At 51.4% G+C, this 27,987-nt stretch overlaps 1 protein-coding gene across 2 annotated transcripts; it reads right to left on the minus strand.

Moving 5' to 3' along the window:
• Window positions 1-273: 273 nt before the first annotated feature.
• Window positions 274-27,964, minus strand: LOC119956523 (tumor protein p53-inducible protein 11-like). Of its 2 annotated transcripts, none has more exons than XM_038783810.1 (7): window positions 27,778-27,964; window positions 21,952-22,144; window positions 17,305-17,363; window positions 11,695-11,743; window positions 7,336-7,435; window positions 3,117-3,218; window positions 274-766 (listed from the first exon to the last, which is right to left on the minus strand). In XM_038783810.1, exons 2-7 carry the CDS (start codon window positions 22,081-22,083, stop codon window positions 633-635), a joined length of 576 nt encoding a protein of 191 aa, XP_038639738.1. In that variant the 5' UTR covers window positions 22,084-22,144; window positions 27,778-27,964; the 3' UTR covers window positions 274-632. The 2 variants fall into 2 exon arrangements, with proteins under 2 accessions (XP_038639738.1, XP_038639737.1); XM_038783809.1 differs by lacking the exon at window positions 27,778-27,964 and adding an exon at window positions 27,618-27,766.
• Window positions 27,965-27,987: the final 23 nt, after the last annotated feature.

A 27,987-nucleotide genomic window follows, 5' to 3' on the forward strand; every position in this document is an offset into this window, starting at 1 on the left:
TCCAGTTACCTCTCTCCCCGTCCCTCAGTTACCCCTCCTTCCCTCCCTCAGTTACCCCTCTTTCCCGCTCTCAATTACCTCTCTCCCCCTCCCTCAGTTACCCTCTCCCTCAGAACCCCTCTCCCCAGTTACCCCTCTCCCCCTCCCTCAGTTACTCCTCTCCCCAGTTACCCCTCTCCCCCTGCCTCGGTTACCCCTCCTTCCCTCTCTCAGTTACCCCTCTCCCCCTCCCTCAGTTACTCCCCTCCCCCCCCCAGTTATCCCTCTCCCCCTCCCTCAGTTACCCCTCTTCCCTGCTCATGATCAGCTTCCTGGTTCTTGGAATTTCTCACGCTAACAGCGGCTGAGATGAAGCAACACACCAGCACAGAGAGCCCAACCCATAGAGTAACATTGGCAGGTGTAACATGATGACCCATCAGGTGACCAACCGTCATTCCACCAGGATTGGCAGCCCTCAGTGCGGAGTGCTACTGTCTCATTCTTTAGTATTAACATCGGCCACCTCAACAGGTGCTGCTGTCAAGAGATGGCACAGGACGGGTGTGGGCATGGGCCTCTTAATTCAACTTGATTGGACTGACACACGGAAAGCCTTGGGCAAGACTCCCTCATGACTGTTGGTTGACCTGTTAGATTTTCTTGGGTTTCCGTCCAACTTGGAGGTAATAGAAACCCGAGAAGGTCCCAAATAATGCATAACTTAAGAGCAAGACTCCCGCATCCTGGGAAAACAGGCCTTGATCCACAGCTGAAACCAGTGTTACTGTGTAAGGAAACAGAGAGAATAAAGAGTTAAAGGACTCACTGTATATGGGAAATCCCACCCAATTCTTTCCCAAACTCTTGCTTTTTGTATTAGCTCTCTCAAAGGTCTTGATGGCTCAGTCAGTAACGCTCCGGACGAGGAGCCGGATCAACGGTTCCTCCCCCATTCCAGCACCCCAAACACAAAATCCCGGCTGACACTTGGAGTGGTACGGAGGGAGTGCTGCTCTGCCGAGGGGGCATAGCTTGGGTGATGGACTTGGGAGCTGGTTCCTTGCCCTGCCGGTGGTCGAGGCGCTGGGTGAGGGCCGCCCTGCCTTCGGGCAGAGAACGCAAGAAGAGGAATTCTCCACGCTGACAGGATTCAGGTCTGTCTCTAAAAACCGTCTCAAAGAATATCTCTACACAGCAAGTATACCTGATTGCTAACTGTGTTCAAAAGTGGATTGAGAGCTGAGATGGCTTTGTTGTTTGAGCGGGAATAAAGATAGCAGTTAAGGGTTATCGTATCACTGTATTGATTAGCATTGTTTAAGAGGTAATTGTAAGCTATTTTCTGGGGCGAGGTTAAAGAAAAATACTGTTTTTTTTTAGTGATAACGTTTGTTTCAATATACCATGGGCTGGATTCTCCGCAGGCCGGCGCCAAAATCGCGTTCGGTCCCCGGAGAATCACTTGGGAATTGCTCGCGCGATCTACGCGGCGCGGGAAGTGGGCCATTGACAGAGGCCCCCCTCCGCGGTTCTCCGGGCAAAACTGGCCGAGTTCCCGACGGCGTGGTTCTAACCACCAATCAGCCGTCAGAAACCTCGAGTGCCGGCTGAGGACTCAGTCCGTGGCTATCCTGGTGGGGGAGGGGTGGGATCAATCACCGGGGGGGGGGGGGGGGGCCTCATGGACGACCGGGGGTGCGATCGGGCGGCACAGATCCGTGGACGCACGCGATCTCGGGGGGGTTGCCTACATTTCTGATGCCACTCCGCGGTCCGAGTCCGCCATGTCCCACAGGCCGCCTGCGTGGGCTCCTGACCGGAAGTGCGGGGCCCCGTATCCGCAGCCAGAGCTGTGAGAAGCATTCCGCGGCCCTGCCAGCCCCCTGCAGGTAGGGGAATCGCTCAAGACTTTCTTAAGGAAAGTCAAGAGTGAAATGACAGCGTAAAGGAAAACCACCCCCCATTTTTGGAGAATTCAGCCCCACATCCCTATTTTGTGTGAAATCAGTCCTGCAGCGAGGTATCCTTTCCTCGGTCTTACAAAACTAAAATAAAATATTGGGGTTTCTGTCCAGTATCCTAGGTCCAAGATAGTAATATGACCAATGAGCAAGGGGATGGAGAAAAGACAGCGCAAATGGCATTAACTCATGATGCTTGTTTGGAGGGCTGGTGCAGTCACGATGGGCCAAATGGCCTCCTTCTGCGCTGTCACAGTTCTGTGGTTCTTGACATTGCGGCGCTCCTTCAGTGCTGCAGTGGGAGTGTCGGCTTGGATTTTTTCCAGTCAACTCTGACCGGGGAACCTGACGCCCGGAACTGGCGTCAATCCCGCACCCGCCGTGTCCCAAATTCTCCGCCCCCTCGAGATTCGGCGGGTGCGGGAATCGCGGCGCGCCGGTAGGCAGGCCCCCCGCGGCGATTCTCCGGCCCGCGATGGGCCGAAGTCCCGCCGCTGACAGGGCTCTCCCGCCGACGTGGTTTAAACCACCTCTGGTGCCGGCTGGATTGGCGGCGCGGGCGGGCTCCGGGGTCCTGGTTGGGGGGGGGGGGGGGGGGCGGCGTGGGGCCATCTGACCCCGGGGGGGGTGACCCCACGGTGGCCTGGCCCGCAATCGGGGCCCACCGATCGGCGGGCGGGCCTGTGCCGTGGGGGCACTCTTTTTCTTCCGCCCCCGCCATGGCCTTCACCATGGCGGGGGGGAGGGGGGGGAGGGGCAGAAGAGACCCCTCCCCTGCGCATGCGCCGGTATGACGTCAGCAGCCGCTGACGCACCGGCGCAGGCGCGGACTTCCGCCGGCCGGCGAAGTCCTTTCGGCCCCGGCTGCTGGGGCACCAAAGGCCGTTCGCGCCGGCTGGCGGAGCGGGAGCCACTCCGGCGTGGGCCTAGCCCCTAAAGGTGCGGAGAATTCCACACCTTTGGGGAGGCCCAACGCCGGAGTGGTTCACGCCACTCCGTCCCGCCGGGACCCCCCGCCCCGCCGGGCAGGGGAGAATCCCGGCCCTTGAATCAACAATGTCGGTCTACGGCAGGTGCAGCTTTTTTCTTCTTAAGCGGGCCAACTGCCTTGACCCCAAGTGGAACACGAGAACACAGCGCAGTAAGGAAGTGTGAGCACTCAGATATACCTACCCAGAAACTGCACGATGAAATAGAATGTCTCCGACAGGAGTGTCCATCGAATAATCGCCTTCTCCGAAGTGTAAAAGGCGCTCCATAGGATCAGAGAGATACCTTTACTCAAAAAAGAAAAACCTTTGTTATGCTCTGGAAGCGCCCCAAGTTTCGGGAATGTATCAATACTGAGAAAGGCATGATCTATATCGTGTCTCATTTTATTTCGAGTGTGCGTTGGATGCAGAGATGGTCTTCTGGTCGAGCGTCTGCCTCTGAGCTGAGGGATCTTGGTTTGGATCCCACCCCAGGAGCTGACGGTCAAGGAAGCTGCATTCATACACGTGACCAAACAGGTTGAGTACCTGTCTTGTTATGCTCTAGGCGTAGCATAAGCGGCTTCCTTGTGGTGCACTTGACAAAGGAAGGTTCAGACGTGGAGATAACTTCAACACGTTTATTAAACTATTTACAATTCTCCTACTCGGATTCGCCTCTACTGTTAATCCTTCTATAGCTACTCAGACTGATGAACCAGTCTGCTACAATCCACGTGGTGGGTGTGATGTTGAATCAACCCTGTGTCTGTACTCACTGACTGTCTCCACTGGAAAGAGGAAGATCATGTGTGTGGTGTCCTTTATATATGGGTTGGTGTAATGCCCTCCTGTGGTCGTGTCACCTCTGCGTGTATCGTGAATGCCCATTGGTCGTGTCCTATCTAACTGGTCTATTGGTTGAGTGTCTGTGTCATGTCTCTGCTGCTCCCTCTAGTGTCCAGCTAGTCTACATGTATTTACATTAACCCCTTGTGTATTTACAGTGATGCACATCACCACAGTACCAACTTGTAAATCCTTCCAAGCACGCGCCAATGGCGGGTGGCGAGGGCACGGAGAGACACCCCTGGTGATCCACCTGATGGAAAGAACGTTGGAGTCGCTACCATCACTATCCATAGCTCCAGATTGGGAGAGACGCAGGTTGCCGTGGCGACTCGGACGCCACGTGGGGTGCATTGGCCTATTTGAGTGGGTGGCCGGTGTGGATGAGATTGGGGTTCAACCCCCAATCCGGCTGGGATGGACTTGGGAGCCGTCTCCTTGCCCTGCCGGGTCGAGGCCTGCTTTCGGGCAGAGAACGCAAGAACAGGAATTCTCCACACAAAGGCGAAACAATACACAGGGGCCGTACGGCACTCGTTGAAAATATATTGTGGCCTTTCCCTTCATGTAAAAACCCTGCTCGGGGACTACAACAAAACTTGCATTTGTTTAGCATCTTTAACATAATAATCATCTTTATTAGTGTCACAAGTAGGCTTACATTAACACTGCAATGAAGTTACTGTGAAAATCCCCTAGTCGCCACACTCCGGCGCCTGTTCGGGTACACGGAGGGAGAATTCAGAATGTCCAATTCACCTAACAAGCACGTCTTTCGGGACTTGTGGGAGGAAACCGGAGCGCCCGGAGGAAACCCACGCAGACACGGGGAGAACGTGCAGACTCCGCACAGACAGTGACCCAAACGGGAATCGAACCCGGGTCTCTGGCACTGTGAAGCAACAGTGCTAGCCACTGTGCTACCGTGCCACCCTGGTAGTCAAATGTTCGCAACCACTTCGCAGGAGTTACCGAGTCACCGCGGGAGTTGCCATGAGGCCGGGTCAAAGGTGTGGTTTTAAAAACTGAGAGGCAGAAAGAGAGGTGGAGGGTGGAGCTAGTTTAGGGAGGTCGTTCCAGGGTTTGAGACCTGGACAACGGAAGACGCGGCTGCCAATGGCAGAGTGAAGAGGGTGGTCGAATCAGGAGAGGTCTGAGCTTTGTACAAAGTTCTCTGCCGTTTGCAGGGCTGCAGGAGGTTTTGGTGATGGGGAGCAGTGAGGCCACGGGGGGGGGGGGGGGGGGGGGGGGGGGGTGGGGGGGAGGGGGGGGGGGGAGAATTTCAAATTCGCAATGTCGATGGGGCACGAGTTAATTTGGGGAATGGGTATGGGGAGAGAATGGGTACAAGAGCCAACCCTGAGGCACACACAAACTCCAACACGTCAGATTATTCCCTTTGATGCAATATGGATGCATGTAGGACGATAAAGTCTGAGGTAGGGCTATCACGGTAGCATTGTGGTTAGCACAATTGCTTCATGGCTCCAGGGTCCCAGGTTCGATTCCCGGCTTGGGTCACTGTCTGTGCGGAGTCTGCACATCCTCCCCGTGTGTGTGTGGGTTTCCTCCGGGTGCTCCGGTTTCCTCCCACAGTCCAAAGATGTGCAGGTTCGGTGGATTGGCCATGATAAACTGCCCTTAGTGACCAAAATTGCCCTTAGTGTTGGGTGGGGTTACTGGGTTATGGGGATAGGGTGGAGGTGTTGACCTTGGGTAGGGTGCTCTTTCCAGGAGTCGGTGCAGACTCGATGGGCCGAATGGCCTCCTTCTGCACTGTAAATTGTATGATAATCTATGAGTGAGCTATGCAGCACTGGATGGGAGTGAATTGTTCTCTTATCTGATGAAAAAGATCAGCAACCGATTCTAATCTACTTCAACCCAATGACCAGGCCCAACCCCATTTGGCACGACCTCTGTCTGAGGTGGGGCAAGTAGGCAGGCCCCAAATCTCCCCAAGCCAGAACAGGAGTCGAAACCCGTACTACTGGCACTGGTCTGATCCACACACCTTCCAGCCAACCGAAATACCCGACACCCCTCGGACTTTTCCCACGGATGTTGTTGACCGGAGTTACGGACAGTGATGGTCTTTCCACATGCTTTCCACCCCAATAATCTCCCTCATTCTTACTGCCTGCCAGTGAGAAGGATTTGCAACCTGTTTTGGCCACGTTACGAACGCTCCTTCCTTGGCCATCAGGCCCTGGGGCGGGAATCGAACCCGGAGCCTCTGGCTCAGAGCCAGGGGGCGCTAACCCACCACCCCACAAGGCCTCCTGTTGCAGCAAATCATCAACCGCGAAGGTTGGTAAACCTTGATCCCAACCGTCACAGGCAGCGTAACTACAATAGGTGCCTGAAGTGGCCTCAGGATCAACCAAACACTGGGCCTCCAATCATAAACCGGGAAAACTGACCGCCCCGTTGCCCCATCCTAGGGGCCCAGAGCAACCATAGCTGGGAAAGGTCCTGGGAAGACAAAGGAAGTGGTGGTGAATAAAGGGGTGAGGGAGAGATCGACATGGTTACCATCCCCATCCAATAGGAGCATCTCCTGATCCCCTTGACTCCATTTTCAAGTGAGAAAACGTCTGCAAATTAGGCTGCTGTGTGACCTGTGGCGTGCAAAGTCCACCCCGATTTTGACCCATTTCCGAGCGGCCTCCTCAAATCAGCATTAGGCTCTTGTTGGAGTATGGGAGGGTCTTAAGCCTGTTTCAGGCAGTGGTCAAGGATTACCGAATGTCGCCTGGGCCAATTCAAATTTGGATGTATTTCAGTCCCCTTGATTCACGGGACATAGCCCCGTGAAATTGGGTCAACTTTGCTCCCATTGTGGGCCTGCGTATCAGGTCCTCTCCGTGTATCAGAACTCATTGGGTGCTGCTTTGTTTCAGAAATTGTAAACTGATTGCAGGTAAAGCAGTTGCGAAGAAACTAAAATTAGGGGCAGCAGGGTAGCATGGTGGTTAGCATAAATGCTTCACAGCTCCAGGGTCCCAGGTTCGATTCCCGGCTGGGTCACTGTCTGTGTGGAGTCTGCACGTCCTCCCCCTGTGTGCGTGGGTTTCCTCCGGGTGCTCCGGTTTCCTCCCACAGTCCAAAGATGTGCGGGTTAGGTGGATTGGCCATGATAAATTGCCCGTAGTGTCCTAAAACGTAAGGTTAAAGGGGGGAGGTTGTTGGGTTACGGGTATAGGGTGGATACGTGGGTTTGAGTAGGGTGATCATGGCTCGGCACAGCATTGAGGGCCGAAGGGCCTGTTCTGTTCTATTCTATGCTCTAAATGTCAACGTTCTGAATTCTGTTATTTAACTATTTTGTTTCCCGTGATGAAATTAGAAGTGGCCAACTGGATACAAACCCGTTTTCCGGGCGAGAGCATGGGTGGGTGGCGCTGCCCAATTTGGTGCCCGCCAAGCAGGGCTTCCTGCTCTAGCGTTTACGCTGGTAAAGACTGATCAGCCAACAACGAAGACAAGGCCTTTCGTCTCGCTTCATACCTTACCACCGAGCTTGGGATCCATTTCTCAAAAGGTAATTAGTACTTTGATGTGTGACTTACTGAGCAACGCGCCACCATGGAGTCGGAGAGATGCTTCACAGGACGGCCTATATTCTTCCTGCAACAGCCAACCATGCAGCATCCTGGGAGACACCAGGGTCTAAAGCAGGAAGGAAGCAACAATATTAAATCTCAGGCAGTCCAGGGGAAGGAACTATTTCATGTTCTCTTTTCAAATAAAGACCCTCTATCTATGGTTCTGTGTCATTACCATCCTTGGGCACAATCCTCCACCCACTGCATTTTAATAAAGTATGACTGCCTCCATTGGGAAACGTTGCCGTAGTTTTGGTTCTGAGTTCTATTTGCTATAGTTCATAGAGGCTCTGTTCAAGTCGACACTGTTTGCTGAGTGAATAAACTGTTCGTAATAGTGAAATGTTTAAGTAGACTCTGTTTGTTGAGTGAATAGACTTTATTTACTGTAAGGCAGACTCTGTCTGCTGGAACCCCTCAAGTCAGCTGGCGGGCGGCAGGGTAGCACAGTGGTTAGCACCGCTGCCTCACAGCTACAGGGTCCCAGGTTCAATTCCGGCCTCGGGTCACTGTCTGTGCGGAGTTTGCACTTACTCCCCGTGACTGCGTGGGTTTCCTCCGGGTGCTCCGGTTTCCTCCCACTGTCCAAAGAAGTGCAGGTTAGGTGGATTGGCCGTGCTAAATTGCCCTTATTGTCCAAAAGGTTAAGTGGGGTTACTGGTTTATGGGGATAGGGTGGAGGTGTAGGTTTAAGTTGGGTGCTCTTTCCAAGGGTCAGTGCAGACTCAATGGGACGAATAGCCTCCTTCTACATTGTAAATTCTATGATTCTATGACCCCCATTGAACGCAATAGTGTCAGCATTTACTTCCTGGTTAGATTCCTGAATTCATATCTTATTGCTCCTGTGTACCCCCCACCCCACAGACCCTTTCCCCAGGCTTCTGGTCAGTGCTGTCTGGATAGAAACCTCTGAACGTCACTACAGCTGGACAATTTATATTCAGCGAACTTAATAAATCTGGAAAAAGAAGTTTAGTGTATTGGCGACCAAGAAACTAGTAGACGGTTCCATAAATCCATCTGGTTCCCTAATCTTCTTTAGGGAAGGAAATCTGCCGTCCTTACCCGGTCTGGCCTACATGTGACTCCAGACCCCACAGCCATGTGGTTGACACTGTGTTTCCCTCTGCCTAGCAAACGCCTCCATAGACAAGGAGGTGATGAAGGATGGATCTAAATATTGGCCGTGCCAGCAATGCCCACAACTTCTTGCTTTCTTTTTTAAAAATAAATTTAGAGAGCCCAATTATTTTATTTTCCAATTAAGGGGCAATTTAGCATGGCCAATCCACCTACCCTGCACATCTTTGGATTGTGGGGGTGAGACCCACATATACACGGGGAGAATGAGCAAACTCCACATGGACAGTGACCCGGGACCGGGATCGAACCCAGGTCCTCAGCCCTGTCGCAGCAGTGCTAACCACTGAGCTCACTTTTTGCTTTATGATCACTTTGTGATGATATTAATTATATTACCACAGAGTTTGATAAGATCATTGCTAATGTTTCCTTTGACACCCATGTATGTGCTGTGGTTAGATCTGATATCGTTATCAAATCATATCCTCCCAACCAAGTCATGTAGGACTGTTTGAAATGAGCCAAGCTATGCCTAAGATCTAAACACCCTTGCTAGGTGATGCACTATCAATTACGCCGAGACGAGAGTAGAATGTAATCGAGGCTTTATTACACTGAGATGTGTGGCCTCCTACAGCAGCTGACAAAATGGCTGCTGTACGGGGAGCACACATATTTATACTCCGCCTACTGGGCGGAGCCAGCAGGCAGGGATCTACCCCATACCTGTAGTACAGCCTTACCGTAAAACCCATATATATATACAGTAAAATACATCAGTGGTGACTACCACATTCACCCCCTGTTAAAAATGAGCCCATGGGGGTGATGGATAACTATTTTCAGACAAGTTGCTTTTAAAAATCGCAGCGACTATTACAAATTTAGGCGGTCCAGTGCCTTGATGTGTCGTTGAGAGTGCCGCAGTGCTGGTGGCGACTCAGGCGTCGGCTTGGTCTTCGGTGACTCCGGGAGCGTGTCGACATCCGCTTCATCCCCAGGGAGTTGATTTTGTCTGATGAAAGGGCAGCAAGGCAGTGTTAGCACTGTGGCTTCACAGCGCCAGGGCCCCAGGTTCGATTCCCCTCTGGGTCACTGTCTGTGAGGAGTCTGCACGTTCCCCCCCGTGTCTGCGTGGGTTTCCTCCGGGTGCTCCGGTTTCCTCCCACAGTCCAAAGATGCGCATGTTAGGTGGATTGATGATCAATTTATTCAGGTTAAGTTTAAGAATTTCTTTTGACACATAATAGTCTTTGTTTTAGTCTCCGTGGAAACCCATGAATGGATGTGGGCATTGCATAACAAGAGTGGGAATGTGGGCAAGATATTGGCTGATGATTCATACATCAGGCCAACTTCCGCAAGGGGGAAGAGTTTGAGGAGGAGATTCCAGGGGCGGGGGGGGGGGGGGGGGGGGGGGGGGGATTTTATCAGCTGCTTGGATGCAGTATTGGGGGTGGGAGGAGGAGGGTTAGAGAAACGTGCGGGATCTTGCCGGAGGCTGGGTGAGCCACCTGATCGGTAGTAGCGGGCGGTCAATTATCAACAATTAAGTTACGCACTTTGGAGCAATTTGGAGGCACCATTGGGATCTTCCTGGTGACCTTCCTGGTGATCTTCCTGGATTCATGGGCAGCACGGTAGCATTGTGGATAGCACAATCGCTTCACAGCTCCAGGGTCCCAGGTTCGATTCCGGCTTGGGTCACTGTCTGTGCGGAGTCTGCACATCCTCCCCGTGTGTGCGTGGGTTTCCTCCGGGTGCTCCGGTTTCCTCCCACAGTCACAAAGATGTGCGGGTTAGGTGGATTGGCCATGATAGTGTCCGAAATTGCCCTTAGTGTTGGGTGGGGTTACTGGGTTATGGGGATAGGGTGGAGGTGTTGACCTTGGGTTGGGTGCTCTTTCCAAGAGCCGGTGCAGACTCGATGGGCCGAATGGCCTCCTTCTGCTCTGTAAACTCTATGATAATCTATGAAAAATGACAGGCCGGGTGGACAGTGAGACCTTCCTTATTGTAGCCTCCCTGGAGCCGGATAGCAGATCTCTGTAGCTGGCTCCCCCTCCACAATGGCGGCCTATAGCAGTGGCCGCAGTCCACCACCCAGCATTTATTAGCCTTCAGAGACGCTCCACCTTGAGGTGCCCTCCGTGCGGCCTGACGTCGGAGCGGTGTGGCGGGAATTTCCCGCGCCCACCGGCGATTCTCCGACCCGGGGCGGGCTGGGTCTCAGTCAAAGCTGAAATCATTAGAGTTTGGGAGATTAAAGGGAATTAAGGGACGTGGGGATAATATGAGGAAGTGGAGGTAGAGGATGAAGCATGTTCTTATTGAATGAAGAGGCAGGTTCCGAGGGTTGAATGGTCTAATCCTGTCCCTCCTTCTTTTGCTGTTGGGTTGTGCTGAGTGAATGGCCCATGGGTCCGGAAGACTTTGTACCAGATATTTTTCATCCTGCCCCACCTTGCCCTGGAGAGGTAGACAATGGATTTTTCCGACGGGAATTCTGTTTATTCAGCAGGGTAAGGATCATTCACTGTGTAACTGTATGGAGCCTCCGTTTATTCAGCAGGGTAAGGATCATTCACTGTGTAACTGTATGGAGCCTCCGTTTATTCAGCAGGGTAAGGATCATTCACTGTGTAACTGTATGGAGCCTCCGTTTATTCAGCAGGGTAAGGATCATTCACTGTGTAACTGTATGGAGCCTCCGTTTATTTAGCAGGTGATTGTAGAGTCCGCCACAGTAGATGAGGTAGCTCTGGAAGGCATGCTAACCTAGCAGAGAGGGACATGCCTGGAGCTTCCTGGCACTCTGCCCGTTTGGGTTCCAACCCATTGGGGGAGCAGTGACCCAACTCCAAGGTTAAGGTCCGGGCATCGCCTGCAATTCCGCCCGGGATGATGCTGAAATTCGAATTCCATACAAATCGGGGATTAAAAGTCTAATAGACGGCCATGAAACCATTGTCGATTGCCGTAAGAACCCATCTGGTTCACTAATGTCCTTTAGGGGCAGGAAATCTGCCGTCCTTACCCGGTCTGGCCTACCCGTGACTCCAGACCCACAGCGACGTGGTTGACTCTTAAATGGCCCAGCAAGCCGTTCAGTTCAAGGGAAATTAGGGTTGGGCAACAAATGCCGGCCCAGCCACCGACTCCCACATCCCATGAAAGAAGTTTTTAAAAATCCACCAATTACACACGACAGGTTTATGCTGAAGATCTTGAACTGACCAGAATTCCAGCGATGGTGAACGTAACGGCAGACGTGAACTGCCAGCATCTGAAAGAAGAAGAAATGTGGAGACTGTTAGGTTGCACATTCTGGTTGCACTTGATTCCTGATAATTCAGCAGGGTAAGGATCACTCACTGTGTAACTGTATGGACCCACTGTTTATTCAGCAGGGTAAGGATCACTCACTGTGTAACTGTATGGACCCACTGTTTATTCAGCAGGGTAAGGATCACTCACTGTGTAACTGTATGGACCCACTGTTTATTCAGCAGGGTAAGGATCACTCACTGTGTAACTGTCTGGACCCACTGTTTATTCAGCAGGGTAATGATCACTCACTGTGTAACTGTATGGACCCACTGTTTATTCAGCAGGGTAAGGATCACTCACTGTGTAACTGTATGGACCCACTGTTTATTCAGCAGGGTAAGGATCACTCACTGTGTAACTGTATGGACCCACTGTTTATTCAGCAGGGTAAGGATCACTCACTGTGTAACTGTGTGGACCCACTGTTTATTCAGCAGGGTAAGGATCACTCACTGTGTAACTGTGTGGAGCTTGTGTTTATTCAGCAGGATAAGGATCACTCACTGTGTAACTGTGTGGACCCACTGTTTATTCAGCAGGGTAAGGACCACTCACTGTGTAACTGTATGGAGCTTCTGTTTATTCACCAGGGTAAGGATCATTTACTGCGCAACTGCAGAGTTTCTACTTTTCAGTAGAATTATTATAAACTTATGGTTCAGTCTTCATAGAATCATAGAATCCCTACAGTGCAGAAGGAGGCCATTTGGCCCATCGAATGTGCACCGATCCTCTGAAAGAGCAGCCTACCCATACCCCCTGTCCCCGAAACCCTGCACATTGACCGTGGCCAATCCACCTAACCCGCACATCTTTGGAGTGTGGGAGGAAACCGGAGCACCCAGAGGAAATCCATCCAGACATGGGGAGAGCGTGCAGACTCCGTGTCCAAGTTTGGAATCAAACAAGGGTCCCTGGCGCTGTGAAGCAGCAGTGCTAACCACTGTGCCACTGCTTTGGCCTTGATTCATATTAAAATAATACCACGGGCGCAATTCTCCCCAAGTGTGGTCTCCAGCAGGAAACAAGGTGTGATTCCTCCTGGATGGAACGCGTTGATCAACTCGATCCACCCACACTTGGAAACTATTTTGGAACCGGGGTGATTCACGGCATGGGACCCTAAGAAGCGGGAACGGCTGGATCCTCAGACACCGGAAAGGAGGTCCCGATCTCTGATTAACACCACAGCTCCCCTCCAATTGCTGGCAAGTACCCCCCCCCCCCCAAATGCCCCTTTCAGACCCTTCCCCTTGGCAGTGCTAATCTGGCACTGCACATTGGCAGTGCAACCTGACACGACACTGCCCTATGACACGCTGGCAGTGGCAACCTGGCACTCCAGATTGGCACTGCCAGGGCACCTGGGGTGGTGCTCAGATGGAGCATCTGGCCCTTCTAGGAAGCACATCAGAACAAAGAATCTGCCTCTTTTTAAAAACTGTGAATAAAAACAACACCTGCTCAAAACGGAAGAACTTCAGAGCTATTAAAACAAAAAGCTAAACCCTTCTTTGAAATAGCCCAGACCTGCCAATCAGGTGACTTTAAAAGGTTCTGAGCCATGAAGAGCTATAAACACAAACAATCCACCACTCCTCTGAAGTAGCCTGGACCTGTCAATCAAGTGGCTTGTAAAATTAAATGGGCCATACAATTGAATGTAAACAATGCAGTTCAGAGGTTTCTCAGCATGCCCAAAGGCTTGAAAGAGTTAAAGGGGAAACAAATTGAACGTGAATAAAGCACTTCAAAGGTTTTGAACACATCAAAGGGAAGACTTCTACCTTAAGCTGACAGATCTTTGAATTTGACTTCCTGGTGGAAACATGAAAGGTTTTCAAGGCTACAGATGGAAGACTTTTACTTTCATCTGACAGATCATTGTCATTGACAAGCTGGGAAAGTTTTAAGGTTTTCAAGGCTCAGAGGGAAGACTTGCTACATGACCCTCATGGCAGACTGGTACAAAAGGTGAAGTCACATGGGATCAGGGGTGAGCTTGCAAGATGGATACAGAACTGGATAGGTCATAGAAGGCAGAGAGTAGCACTGGAAGGGTGCTTTTCTGATTGGAGGACTGTGACTAGTGGTGTTCCGCAGGGATCAGTGCTGGGACCTTTCCTGTTCGCAGTATATACAAATGATTTGGAGGAAAATGTAACTGGTCTGATTAGTAAGTTTGCAGACGACACAAAGGTTGGTGGAATTGCGGATAGCGATGAGGACTGTCAGAAGGTACAGCAGGATTTAGATCATTTGGAGACTTGGGCGGAGAGATGGCAGATGGAGTTTAATCCGGACAAATGCGAGGTAATGCATTTTGGAAGATCTAATGCAGGTAGGGAATATACAGTGAATGGTAAAACCCTCAAGAGTATTGACGGTCAGAGAGTTCTAGATGTACAGGTCCACAGGTCACTGAAAGGGGCAACACAGATGGAGAAGGTAGTCAAGAAAGCATACGGCATGCTTGCCTTCATTGGCCGGGGCATTGAGTATAAGAATTGGCAAGTCATGTTGCAGCTGTATAAAACCTTAGTTAGGCCACACTTGGAGTATAGTGTTCAATTCTGGTGGCCACACTGCCAGAAGGATGTGGAGGCGTTAGAGAGGGTGCAGAAGGGATTTACCAGGATGTTGCCTGGTATGGAGGGCATTAGCTATGAGGAGAGGTTGGATAAACTCGGTTTGTTCTCACTGGGACGACGGAGGTTGAGGGGTGACCTGATAGTGATCTATAAAATTATGAGGGGCATAGACAGAGTGGATAGTCAGAGGCTTTTTCCCAGGGTAGAGGGGCCAATTACTAGGGGGGATAGGTTTAAGGTGCGAGGTGCAACATTTAGAGGAGATGTATGAGGCAATTTGTTTACACAGAGTGTAGTAGGTGCCTGGAACTCTCTGCCGGAGGCGGTGGTGGAAGCAGGGACGATAGTGACATTTAAGGGGCATCTTGACAAATACATAAATAGGATGGGAATAGAGGGATACGGACCCAGGAAGTGTCGAAGATTGTAGTTTAGTTGGGCAGCATGGTCGGCACAGGCTTGGAGGGCCGAAGGGCCTGTTCCTGTGCTGCACTTTTCTTTGTTCTTTGTTCTTTGACCGCCATCCTGGGAAAGACCCCCGACCTGAGCCCCTCCATCCCAGCCCTCACCCTCACCCAACCCCCACCTCCCCTGAAGGACTCTCCTTGGCTCCCGAGAGGTTGGTTTAGAGGGGGTACTCACCCCCTTGTCCCTCTTCGGAGTTCCTGTCGTACTTCCAGCTGGGGAAGAGGGGGGGGAGCTTCCTGGGAGTCTGCAGCATTCCACTGCAATCTCGCTAGTGCGATTCAAATTGGTGCTAGTGAGTTATTGTCAGGTTCCCGCCGTTTCTGAACGAGAATTTGATCTCGCCGGGGCAGTGGCCGAGCGACTTGTGACAAGTTCGACGCCCGTTAAGAATCCCGTTTTGGGCCTCGTACCTGATTCAAAGGGCCAGCGGGAACCATGACAAACGCTAACGGCCCTGGAGAATCGCCCTCCATATTACATTTTCTGATGTGAACATTTAGAATTACGGGGTTGTACCTCCCCCCCCACAGGCCGCTGCCCAACTCTTCAATGCCGAGTTCCCGCCGGCAGAGGGCAGGTGTGGATGGCGCCGGCGGGACTCAGTGTTTATACAACGCCCGCTCTGCCCATTCCGGGCCGAGAATCGGCGGGCCGGACGGGTAGAGCGGCCCCCCCACTGGAGTGCGGCGTCAATGGCGCCAATTCTCCGCTCTGCAGCAGTCACTGCGGCAGTACAGAGGGAGTGCTGCACTGGCACAGAGGCAGTACAGAGGGAGTGCTGCACTGGCACAGAGGCAGTACTGAGGGAGTGCCGCACTGTCAATGGGTTAATACTGAGGGAGCGCTGCACTGTCAGAGGGTCAGTACTGAGGGAGTGCTGTACTGTCAGAGGGTCAGTACTGAGGGGGTGCCGCACTGTCAGAGGGTCAGTACTGAGGGAGTGCCGCACTGTCAGAGGGTCAGTACTGAGGGAGTGCCGTACTTTCAGAGGGGCAGGACAGAGGGAGTGCTGCACTGGCACAGAGGCAGTACAGGGGAGTGCTGCACTGTCAGAGGGTCAGTACTGAGGGAGCGCTGCACTGTCAGAGGGTCAGTACTGAGGGAGTGCTGCACTGTCACTGGGGCAGTACAGAGGGAGTGCTGCACTGTCAGAGGGTCAGTACTGAGGGGGTACTGCACTGTCAGAGGGTCAGTACTGAGGGAGCTCTGCACTGTCAGAGGGTCAGTACTGAGGGCGTGCTGCACTGTCAGAGGGTCAGTACTGAGGGAGCGCTGCACTGTCACTGGGGCAGTACAGAGGGAGTGCTGCACTGTCAGAGGGTCAGTACTGAGGGGGTACTGCACTGTCAGAGGGTCAGTACTGAGGGAGCTCTGCACTGTCAGAGGGTCAGTTCTGAGGGAGTGCTGCACTGTCAATGGGTTAATACTGAGGGAGCGCTGCACTGTCAGAGGGTCAGTACTGAGGGAGTGCTGTACTGTCAGAGGGTCAGTACTGAGGGAGTGCTGCACTGTCAGAGGGTCAGTACTGAGGGAGTGCTGCACTGTCAGAGGGTCAGTACTGAGGGGGTACTGCACTGTCAGAGGGTCAGTACTGAGGGAGCTCTGCACTGTCAGAGGGTCAGTACTGAGGGAGTGCCGCACTGTCAGAGGGTCAGTACTGAGGGAATGGCGCACTGTCAGAGGATCAGTACTGAGGGAGTGCCGCACTGTCAGAGGGTCAGTACTGAGGGCGTGCTGCACTGTCAGAGGGTCAGTACTGAGGGAGTGCCGCACCGTCAGAGGGTCAGTACTGAGGGAGAGCTGCACTGTCAGAGGGTCAATACTGAGGGAGTGCTGCACTGTCAGAGGGCCAGTACTGAGGGGGTACTGCACTGTCAGAGGGTCAGTACTGAGGGAGTGCCGCACTGTCAGAGGGTCAGTACTGAGGGAGTGCTGTACTGTCAGAGGGTCAGGACTGAGGGAGTGCTGCACTGTCAGAGGGTCAGTACTGAGGGAGTGCTGCACTGTCAGAGGGTCAGTACTGAGGGAGTGCTGCACTGTCAGAGGGTCAGTACTGAGGGAGTGCGGCACTGTCAGAGGGTCAGTACTGAGGGAGAGCCGCACTGTCAGAGGGTCAGTACTGAGGGAGTGCTGCACTGTCAGAGGGTCAGTACTGAGGGAGTGCTGCACTGTCAGAGGGTCAGTACTGAGGGAATGCTGCACTGTCTCAGGGTCAGTACTGAGGGAGTGCTGCACTGTCAGAGGGTCAGTACTGAGGTAGTGCTGCACTGTCTGAGGGTCAGTACTGAGGGAGTGCTGCACTGTCAGAGGGTCAGTACTGAGGGAGTGCTGTACTGTCAATGGGGCAGTTCAGAGGAGGTGCTGTGGTGTTAGATGAGGTGTTGTTAATAATGTAAAGCAATCCATTTTGTTTCTGTGGAATTTACAATCTGAGTTTTGGGAAATTTTATTTTATTACCTGAGGCCGTGCGGCTCATGAAGAGCAAACTTTAATTCATTTCCCAACATCTGACTGATCTGCAGGAGGAAATTAAAAATATTAATTTGGGGGCATTATCTGCAGCACGATTGACTCTCAACTGTCTCACAGAAGTGGCCAAATTAGCTTAATTGTATCAAACCACTGCCCCTGCTGAGGTTTAAGAAGATGGTTTAATATCACTTCTCAGGATGGATGATAATTGCCAGTCTTGTTAATAATGCCCCCATCCTGAGATCAATGATAAAAATATAATCCTGTGTGGGACATTCTTCAAAACATTCAACAAAACACACCCACATACATGAACAGACACACGCAAACACATACATTCACACCCATGCACCTGCATACACACATGAACACACACTCAAAGATGCATTACATTCACACTTACAAACACGTGCAAACACACACATGTATACACACACTTAAACACACAAATGTGCACATGTTTAAATACACTTAGAGACACGAGCACAGGGGCATACAAACACCCATGTGCATACATACACACACATATGTACAAACACACATGTTTAACCACACTTAGAGACACAACCACACATGCAAACAAACACACACTTGTATGCACCCATTCACACTCATGCACTTACACACACACGCTCTCAATCGCACATGAACACACGCTCAAAAAAACATTTGCACACAAACACACATGCACACAATGACAGTCACGCCGGTTCATGCACTCACACAAACATGTGACTGTGCACTCACATTAATGCACACGTGCAGACTTGCAAGCTCACAACGGCACACACATACTGTACTCCACACACATACACAACACACAGAGACAAACACAGGCACACACATACTGTACTCCACACACATACTGTACTCCACAGAGACAAACACAGGTACACACATACTGTACTCCACACACACACACACAGACACACACAGGCACACACATACTGTACTCCCCACACACACACACAGAGACACACACAGGCACACACATACTGTACTCCCCACACACACACACATAGACACACACAGGCACACACATACTGTACTCCACACACACAGACAAACACAGGCACACACATACTGTACTCCACACACACACACACAGACACACACAGGCACACACATACTGTACTCCACACACACACACACACAGGCACACACATACTGTACTCCACACACACACACACACAGACAAACACAGGCACACACATACTGTACTCCACACACACACACACACAGACAAACACAGGCACACACATACTGTACTCCACACACACACACAGAGACACACACAGGCACACACATACTGTACTCCACACACACAGACAAACACAGGCACACACATACTGTACTCCACACACACACACACAGACACACACAGGCACACACATACTGTACTCCACACACACACACACACACACACAGACAAACACAGGCACACACATACTGTACTCCACACACACACACAGGCACACACATACTGTACTCCACACACACAGACAAACACAGGCACACACATACTGTACTCCACACACACACACACACAGGCACACACATACTGTACTCCACACACACACACACACAGGCACACACATACTGTACTCCACACACACACACACACACACACACACACACACACACACAGGCACACACATACTGTACTCCACACACACACACACACAGACAAACACAGGCACACACATACTGTACTCCACACACACACACAGGCACACACATACTGTACTCCACACACACACACAGAGACACACACAGGCACACACATACTGTACTCCACACAAACACACATGCACACAATGACAGTCACGCCGGTTCATGCACTCACACAAACATGTGACTGTGCACTCACATTAATGCACACGTGCAGACTTGCAAGCTCACAACGGCACACACATACTGTACTCCACACACATACACAACACACAGAGACAAACACAGACACACACATACTGTACTCCACACACACACACAGAGACACACACAGGCACACACATACTGCACTCCCACAAACACACACACACAGGTACACACATACTGCACTTGCACAAATACACACACACAAATATATACATGCGCACACACACATACACACACACACGCACACACACATGCACACACATGCACACTTGCAGAAACCCGTCAAACCCACGCAAGCCATAAGCCTGTTGCTGAAACCACGGTAAATCGAATAAAAAAGACTAACAGTTAATGTTACTGATGTAGCTCTGGGCTAGACCAGGCTGCACACCCCAGCTCATTGCAATCTCAGGCGCTGTTCAATCTTTTCTCTCTTTCCAAAGAACTTTTTCCAATGTGAAACAGGCTACTTGATGAAAAAAATCCATTTTAATGCCAGAGAGTGGAACACTCTCCTCTTTGGCAACCCAATTATCAAGGTGAATCAAACTGTTTAGCACAGGGCTAAATCGCTGGCTTTGAAAGCAGACCAAGGCAAGCCAGCAGCACGGTTCGATTCCCGTACCAGCCTCCCCGAACAGGCGCCGGAATGTGGCGACTAGGGGCTTTTCACAGTCACTTTATTTGAAGCCTACTTGTGACAATAAGCGACTTTCATTTCATTTCAACTGGACCAAGATGTAGAATGACTAGATGCAATGTGAAAATACCCTTACTTTCCAGCTCAATACTGAGCCTTGTGTACCTGAGAGAGTTTATTGACTTTGTTCAGTGTCAATCCTGCTCACAGTCGCCCAGTGTCCCAGCTATCCCCTATTTACATGTGTTCAAATATCCATCACTCTTCACCTTGCAATTGATACCGACAAGCCTTAACAATGTAATTGACATCAACAAAGCGGAACAATGTAATTAACAAGACACTGACAGGTCCGGGTGACAGAACACAAATTCAGGAGAGAAGTTGGGAAATATTTCTTCAGGCAAAGGCTGGTGGAAGCGTGGAACCATGTCCCGCAAAAGGAAATAGATGTTAACTCAATTCATGTTCAATCTGAGATCAGTAGAGTTTTGCCAACGCACGAGCATTGAGGCATATGGAGCCAAGGGGGATGGGCGGGGTCAGGGTGCCACAACCTCATTGGATGCTGGAATAGGCTCAGGGAACAAGGGGGGAAGGGTCGACCCATGTTTCTGACCCAGAATGAGGAGTCTGGACAGAGTGGATGGGGAAAGGCTGTCCCCCCCCCCCCCCCCATCGGTGGAAGGATCGAGAACGAGAGGGACTCCACGGATTGAAGGTAATTGGAAAAAGAGGCGACGAGGACACGAGGAGAACCTTTTTTCACCCAGCGAGCGGTTAGGGTCTGGGATGAGAGCGTGGTGGAGCCAGGGTCAATTGGAGCTTCCCAGAGGGAATTAGATTAATATCTGAAAAGGAAGAATGTGCGGGGTTACGGGGAGGAGGCAGAAGGCAAAATGCTTATTCGGCGAGCCGGTGCGGACACGATGTGCAGAGTGGCCTCTTTTTCTGGGGTGACAATTCTGCGATTCTGTGAGGAGCACTGGTGGGACGTTGTACAATTCCTCGAACCATCTCTGAGGCTGCAGTTTATCTGAGGAGATGCCTGTCTAGACCGGAGCAGAGGTAGTCATGGGCTCATGCCCATGCGGAGCTGGACTGGGATTGACTAAACCCATATTGCACGGGTCCCTTACAGAGAGGGAGAGTAATACAATCCCAGTCCGGACCCCAACAATGCCTAGGATACTGGACTAGGATACTGGGATATTTTAGTTTATTTTAAGACTGTGTGGAAAGAATGATTCGCTCCAGGAGTGAGTGCATGAAGAAAAAGGGATTCGGTATTTCTAAAACAAAACTTTATTATGAATACAATATTATAAATTTCACACTCAAGAAAGTGCAGCTCACAATTGCCCCTTAACACTACTATACAATTTCCCATTAAACGACAAGAAAAGAAACATTCAGCCGTCAATTCAGCTTTGAAATCAGCAGGGCACAGAATAATACTTCCATTACAGAACAGATGTGGTCCAAGGTTAGAACCCCTGGAGATTCTGGCTAGATATCTACAAAAAGCTGCTTCACCTGGGTTGGTTTCTGCTCCTTCCCTGTCCACAGACAAGACTGCTCTGCTTTAAATATTATTACTCCTTTTGTAACTAGCCTACTGTGAGAGAAAGTTGCTTGTAATAGTGGTCAAAACATGGACTGCCAGATCAGACTGCAACTCTTTTCCACAAAGCTTTTTCAAAATGTCTCTCTGAATCCCGTGGCTTCACCCAGCAATGACATCATCTGTCCGAGCCGAAACAAACAAAAAAATGAACACTCCAGGGCCTTCCCCAGTCAAACCACAGTGCGTTCGCCCAGACTGAAAAAAACATTCCTCTGGTCAATTTCACCTGACTTGCAAAGGCTCCCTTGCAAAAAAAAATTATTTAAAAAAAACATGATCACTTCGGTCAAACACACTATCACTTTGGGCTTTCAACCCATAAATTTCCCAACTCTTAGATTCCAATATTCCTAAAATCCCTCATTCATCACAAGAGGAAGAGTCAGGTACAACCAGTCGAAACTGAGTTGGCAGAGGGCGAAAGACCGGTGGCTCACCATCAAAAACTATTATTATTATTTTTTGTCCTCCAGGAGGTCAACTTTACCTTCGAGCGGTGAATTTCCCCCTCGTCGTCTTCCCCCCCGACTCCAAGGATTTTCCTGCTCTTCAGTCGGCTCACCAGGTCACTCTGGCTGTGTTTCTTCAGCAGGGAGTTGTGCGATTTGACAGCCATCATGGTCGTCCAGACCCTGACTCCCTTAACTCCCAGAAAACCGTCGTCCTGTCACAACACAGTCCTGAAACAAAAAGGCAAAGAGGGAGCTCGCCGCTTTCATCCTGAGGTGCAGCTGGAATGGAGAGTGGATTTATTATTGAACATCAAATGAGTCTATTATTTATAATACTGAGGCACTAAAACCACTTCAGGCTTTCAGCTACCAGCCCCTGAAGTAATGTATTTGCCTTAAAGTGTGATTAAAATCACTGTAGCTTTGTGAGCAAACTCAGTGTTATTGATGTGCATTTACGTAGCATCTTTCTCGATCCCCGGGACTTGGCAGCGAGGTGAAGTGTTTCTGAAAGATAAACAGGAAGTGCTGAAAATACTCAGCAGGTCGGCGGAGATTGAAACACAGCTGATGTTTCAGATCGATGAGCTTTGATCAGAACTGCCAGAAAGTCGCAGGTCTTAAACGTTAACTGTTTCCCCCGCCCCACCCCCCCCCCTCTTCCCTCAACCCCCAAATGCTCCCTGACCTGTTGAGCGTTTCCAATGCTTTTGAGGTGTAGTCGCCGTTGTCGATGTAAGAAAAGCGGCAGCTGATTTGCGAACAGCAAGCTCCGACAAAGGGCCCTGTGATGATCGACAGTGATGTCAGTTTGGGTGGGGGGTGGGGGGGGGTGGTGGGGGGGCGGGGGAGAGGGGGGGGGATCAGTATCGGTCAGGCCATCGGTTAGCCGACGAGTGGCCCCAGGAGGGGCAGCAGGGTAGCATGGTGGTTAGCATAAATGCTTCACAGCTCCAGGGTCCCAGGTTCGATTCCAGGCTGGGTCACTGTCTGTGTGGAGTCTGCACGTCCTCCCCCTGTGTGCGTGGGTTTCCTCCGGGTGCTCCGGTTTCCTCCCACAGTCCAAAGATGTGTGGGTTAGGTGGATTGGCCATGGTAAATTGCCCGTAGTGTCCTAATAAATGTAAGGTTAAGGGGGGGGGGGGTTGTTGGGTTACGGGTATAGGGTGGATACGTGGGTTTGAGTAGGGTGATCATGGCTCGGCACAACATTGAGGGCCGAAGGGCCTGTTCTGTGCTGTACTGTTCTATGTGGGCAGATGGGACACGGTTCAAAAGATGTCGGACAAGATTCCCCGTTTCCCGACGGCAATTTCGTAATCGGCGGTCGGGCGGAGAATCCCTTTTTCCGAAGGAATCGGGGGCGGCGTCTGTTTTACGCAGGTTGCATATGCTCACCCCCCCCCCCCCCCCGCCACGCCGTTGGGACAGCCTCAGGCTCTACCCCGATGCTCCGCCCCCGATACGGCGAGTTCACAATGGCGCTGTGGACGTGTGATCCCAGGCGCGCGGGAGCCCGGCGTGACGGCTGCGGACTGTGTCCAGTGCCGCCACAGTCAGGCGGGAACCGTGCTGCTGGCTGGGCGGTGGGGGGGGGTCTTCGGCGGGGGCCGGGGGTACTGGTGGGGGGTGGCGGCGAGGGGGTGTCTAAGGGGGGCACTCTCTGGCAGCTCAGATCCGCTCACGCCCGGCGCCTTGTTGTACCGCTGCAGGTCGTCACCGTGCGCATCCGCGCCCACGGAGCCGGCAATTCTCCGGCTCTCTATTTCGCGGAGGCTGGGTGTTTTACGCGGTGTGGCTGCTGCGACCGGTGAGGAGGGGGGGGCGCCGTCTTTCTCCACGTAAAACAGCACGGACCCGCCACGCTTAGCCTCAGAATTGGGCAACCTCGCCCGTCACTTCCGACAGGTCAGCGCTCCCTCAGTGCTGCAGTGGTACAATCAGTCAGGAATCTGCGATCCAGGCTGCTCAAATAGAATTTGTGAACACGCAGCCTTTTTCAGAAGACGACAGTGAAAAAGAATACACAGGAGGAGAAATCATCTTGGCTCCAAATCAGCACAGCGCCTTTGAAAGCCAGCAACGTGAAGGTCCTGGGAGACATAATTTGAGCCAGGGAGTTCCTCCTAAAAAGGTTGCGGTCCCGTCTTGCTTAACATCTGAAAAATGAGAGGGCGGATTTTTGAATTGGAAACATGGATGACTCAAAGGGATCCCACATTGAATTCCACATTAAAGACACTGAGGAGCTCAGATTAACTCCATGGGACTCGGCAATACCTGTTGGATTCTGCCTCACAAACGCCGCCATCAATAATCGTTTGTGGGGGGTTTTTTTTTCCATTCGTGAATTTGTTTCTAAATGTCATGACTCCTTAGTGATAATAGAGAAAAAACAATCCACAGCACTGTGCGCTTAGTCGCGCCTTGGGGGAAAATCGGTTAAGTGGCAGAATCAGTCACAACGCACACCTACGGGGGGTGGGGGGAGGGGGGGGGGGTGGGGGGAAGGTGACACATGTCCAAAGCAAATTGCAGCTGTTTGCTAAACTCCCGAGTGTTCTTATTTTGCCTTCTCCAATTCACGGCCTATTTCTCCCTCTTTTGCCGCAGGCATCGTTCCACATAACTTGATTCAAAACTACTTCATTGGCCCACCCCCCCACTATCAACATCCTGGGGGGTGGGAGGCACGGTGGCACAGTGGTTAGCACTGTTGCCTCACGCCTCTGAGGATCCGGGTTCGATCCCGGTCCCAGGTCACTGTCCGTGTGGAGTTTGCACATTCTCCCCGTGTTTGCGTGGGATTCACCCCCACAACCCAAAGATGTGCAGGGTAGGTGGATTGTCCGTGCTAAATTGCCCCTTAAATGGAATAAAAAGAATTGGGTACTCTAAATTTATTTTTTTTAAACCCAAAAACAAACAACATCTAGGGGTTCCCATTGACCTGAAACTGAACTGGAACAACCACTGTGGCTACCAGAGCAGGTCAGAGGCTGGGAATCCTCGAGTAACTCACCTCCTCAATCCCTATTCATCCTCTACAACGCGACAAGTAAGGAGTGTGATGGAATACTCTCCACTTGTCTGGGTGAGCGCAGCTCCAATAACATTCAGCACCATCCAGGACAAAGCAACCCCGCTCGATTGCTCCCCCTTCCATCCGTATTCAGTCCCTCCACCATCCCTTCACAGCTCCAGGGTCCCAGGTTCGATTCCCCGCTGGGTCACTGTCTGTGCGGTGTCTGGACGTTCCCCCCTTGTCTGCGTGGATTTCCTCCGGGTGCTCCAGTCTCCTCCCACAGTCCAAAGACGTGCAGGTTGGGTGGATTGGCTGTGCTAAATTGCCCTTAGTGTCCAAAAAAGGGTTAGGAGGAGTTATTGGGTTCTGAGGATAGGGAGGAAATGAGGGCTTAAGTGGGTTGGTGCAGACTCGATGGGCCGAATGGCCTCCTTCTGCACTGTATGTTCTATGTATCTTTGTATGTATTGATGCACAGTAAGGTGTACGGCAGGAACTCACCAAGGCTCCTTCGACAGCACCTTCCAAACCCACGACCACCACCATCTAGAAGGACAAGGGCAGCAGACACATGGAAACACCACAAACTGGAGGTCCCACCCCAATTCACTCACCATCCTGACTTGGAAATATATCATCGTTCCTTCACTGTCAGTGGGTCAAATTCCCGGAATTCACTCCCTAACACCAGAGTGGATATACCTACACCTCAGACTGCAGTGGTTCAAGATGATAGCTCAACACCACCTTCTCAAGGGTAACTAGGGATTGGCAATAAACATGATGCCCACATCCCGTAAATGTATGAAAACAATGAATGGGATGAAACTCTCTTTTCCCTGAAGGCTCCCAAAGTGAGCTCACCTTGCCAGCCCAGATCCTGTTTCTTGGACACACATTAACCCGTTCATAAGTCATCATTTAAGATTAAATGATTTCTGCACGTCCTCCCCGTGTGTGCGTGGGTTTCCTCCGGGTGCTCCGGTTTCCTCCCACAGTCCAAAGATGAGCGGGTTAGGTGGATTGGCCGTGCTAAATTGCCTGTAGTGTCCTAAAAAGTAAGGTTAAGGGGGGGGTTGTTGGGTTACGGGTATAGGGTGGATACGTGGGTTTGAGTAGGGTGATCATGGCTCGGCACAACATCGAGGGCCGAAGGGCCTGTTCAGTGCTGTACTGTTCTATGTTCTATGTTCTATTAAGGGTAAGATCCTGGCATGGATAGAGGATTGGCTGACTGACAGAAGGCAGAGAGTGGGGATAGAATCATAGAATTTACAGTGCAGAAGGAGGCCATTCGGCCCATCGAGTCTGCACTGGCTCGTGGAAAGAGCACCCTACCCAAGCCCACACCCCCACCCTATCCCCATAACCCAGTAACCCCACCCAACCGGATTGGCCATGATAAATTGCCCTTAGTGTCTAAAATTGCCCTTAGTGTTGGGTCGGGTTACTGGGTTATGGGGATAGGGTGAAGGTGTTAACCTTGGGTAGGGTGCTCTTTCCAGGAGCCGGTGCAGACTCGATGGGCCGAATGGCCTCCTTCTGCCCTGTAAATTCTATGATCTAAGGGCAATTTTGGACACTAAGGGCAATTTAGCATGGCCAATCCACCTAACCTGCACATCTTTGGACTGTGGAAGGAAACCGGAGCACCCGGAGGAAACCCACGCACACACGGGGAGGATGTGCAGACTCCGCACACACAGTGACCCAAGCCGGGAATCGAACCTGGGACCCTCGAGCTGTGAAGCAATTGTGCTAACTACTATGCTACCGTGCTGCCCATGGGATGAAGGGAGAAATATTTTTGCATTTACCTAGCGCCTTTTAACAACCCAGGGTACCCCACAGTGCTTTACCGATGCAACTTGAATTGCAGTCACCGTTGCGATGTGGGAAACCCGGCCGCTGACATGCGCACAGCAAGATCCCACAAAAGAGCAATGTGATGAGGACCAGATTCAAAATAGTGCTCGGGGTATTTATTGTGCGCCCGCCTGTGAGGGTCTCGGTTGACCACTCCATCCGAAAGACGACACCTCCGACAGTGCGGCACTCCCGCAGTGCTCCATCGGAATGTCGATTTTTCAGAGATAGAACACACAGAGCAAAGTCTGCACCGACCCACTTAAGCCCTCACCCCCACCCTATCCCCGTAACCCCACCAAATTTTTTTGGTCATTCAGGGCAACTGATCACGGCCAATCCGCCTAACAGCACATCTTTGGACTGTGGGAGGAAACCGGAGCACCCGGAGGAAACCCACGCAGACACGGGGAGAACGTGCAGACTCCGCACAGACAGTGACCCAAGCCGGGAATCGAACCTGGGACCCTGGCGCTGTGAAGCCACAGTGCGAGCCACTTGTGCCACCGTGCTGCACTGGGTATGTGCACACGACTTGTGTTGAAGGCACGAGTGAGGCACGGCGCCGGGCATTATTCAGCGGCGCCGCGCTTACTAAAACGCCGCCAATCCCCTATCACCTACTTTCTGCTGGCTCACCAGGAGGAATTGCCAAAGCTTGCGATAAAGTGGGAAGCATTCAGCTCAAATCGACAACAAAAACAGGAAAGAAATTAAAAAGGTTGTCCCGCTGGGAGATCTGGTGGCGTTCACCAGAGATAACAATTAACGTAAATAATTCATTAGAAAATCTAAACATTCTGTCCGTACCTTTTTACTTGTGGTCAGGGTTCATGCTAAAGTTTCACGATTTAAGGTGCTGCAATCGTTCTCCTTTGCTCCGTTTCCAATGGCTGGTCTTGCTGTGGGTGTTATGTGTGTTCGAGGCAGAGAGAGATAGCACGAGAGACAGGCAGAGACACAGCCTTACCTTAAAGTGTGGAATAGAGGTGCAGTTCAAGATGCAGTTGAGTGCACACATCTCTTTGCCGAAGTTAATCTTATTAAAGGTTCTCGGCGCGAATGCTCCATCTTTCTCAGTGGTGCATAGTTCCCATGTTCGCAAAGGGACAATGTATCTGGCATTGGGTTCGAATCACACTGTCCGGCAGGTCAAGCTTTCTCTGCAATAAACAAATGA

The sequence above is a fragment of the Scyliorhinus canicula genome, chromosome 23 (genome assembly GCF_902713615.1).
Source record: "Scyliorhinus canicula chromosome 23, sScyCan1.1, whole genome shotgun sequence".
Taxonomy (NCBI): domain Eukaryota; kingdom Metazoa; phylum Chordata; class Chondrichthyes; order Carcharhiniformes; family Scyliorhinidae; genus Scyliorhinus; species Scyliorhinus canicula.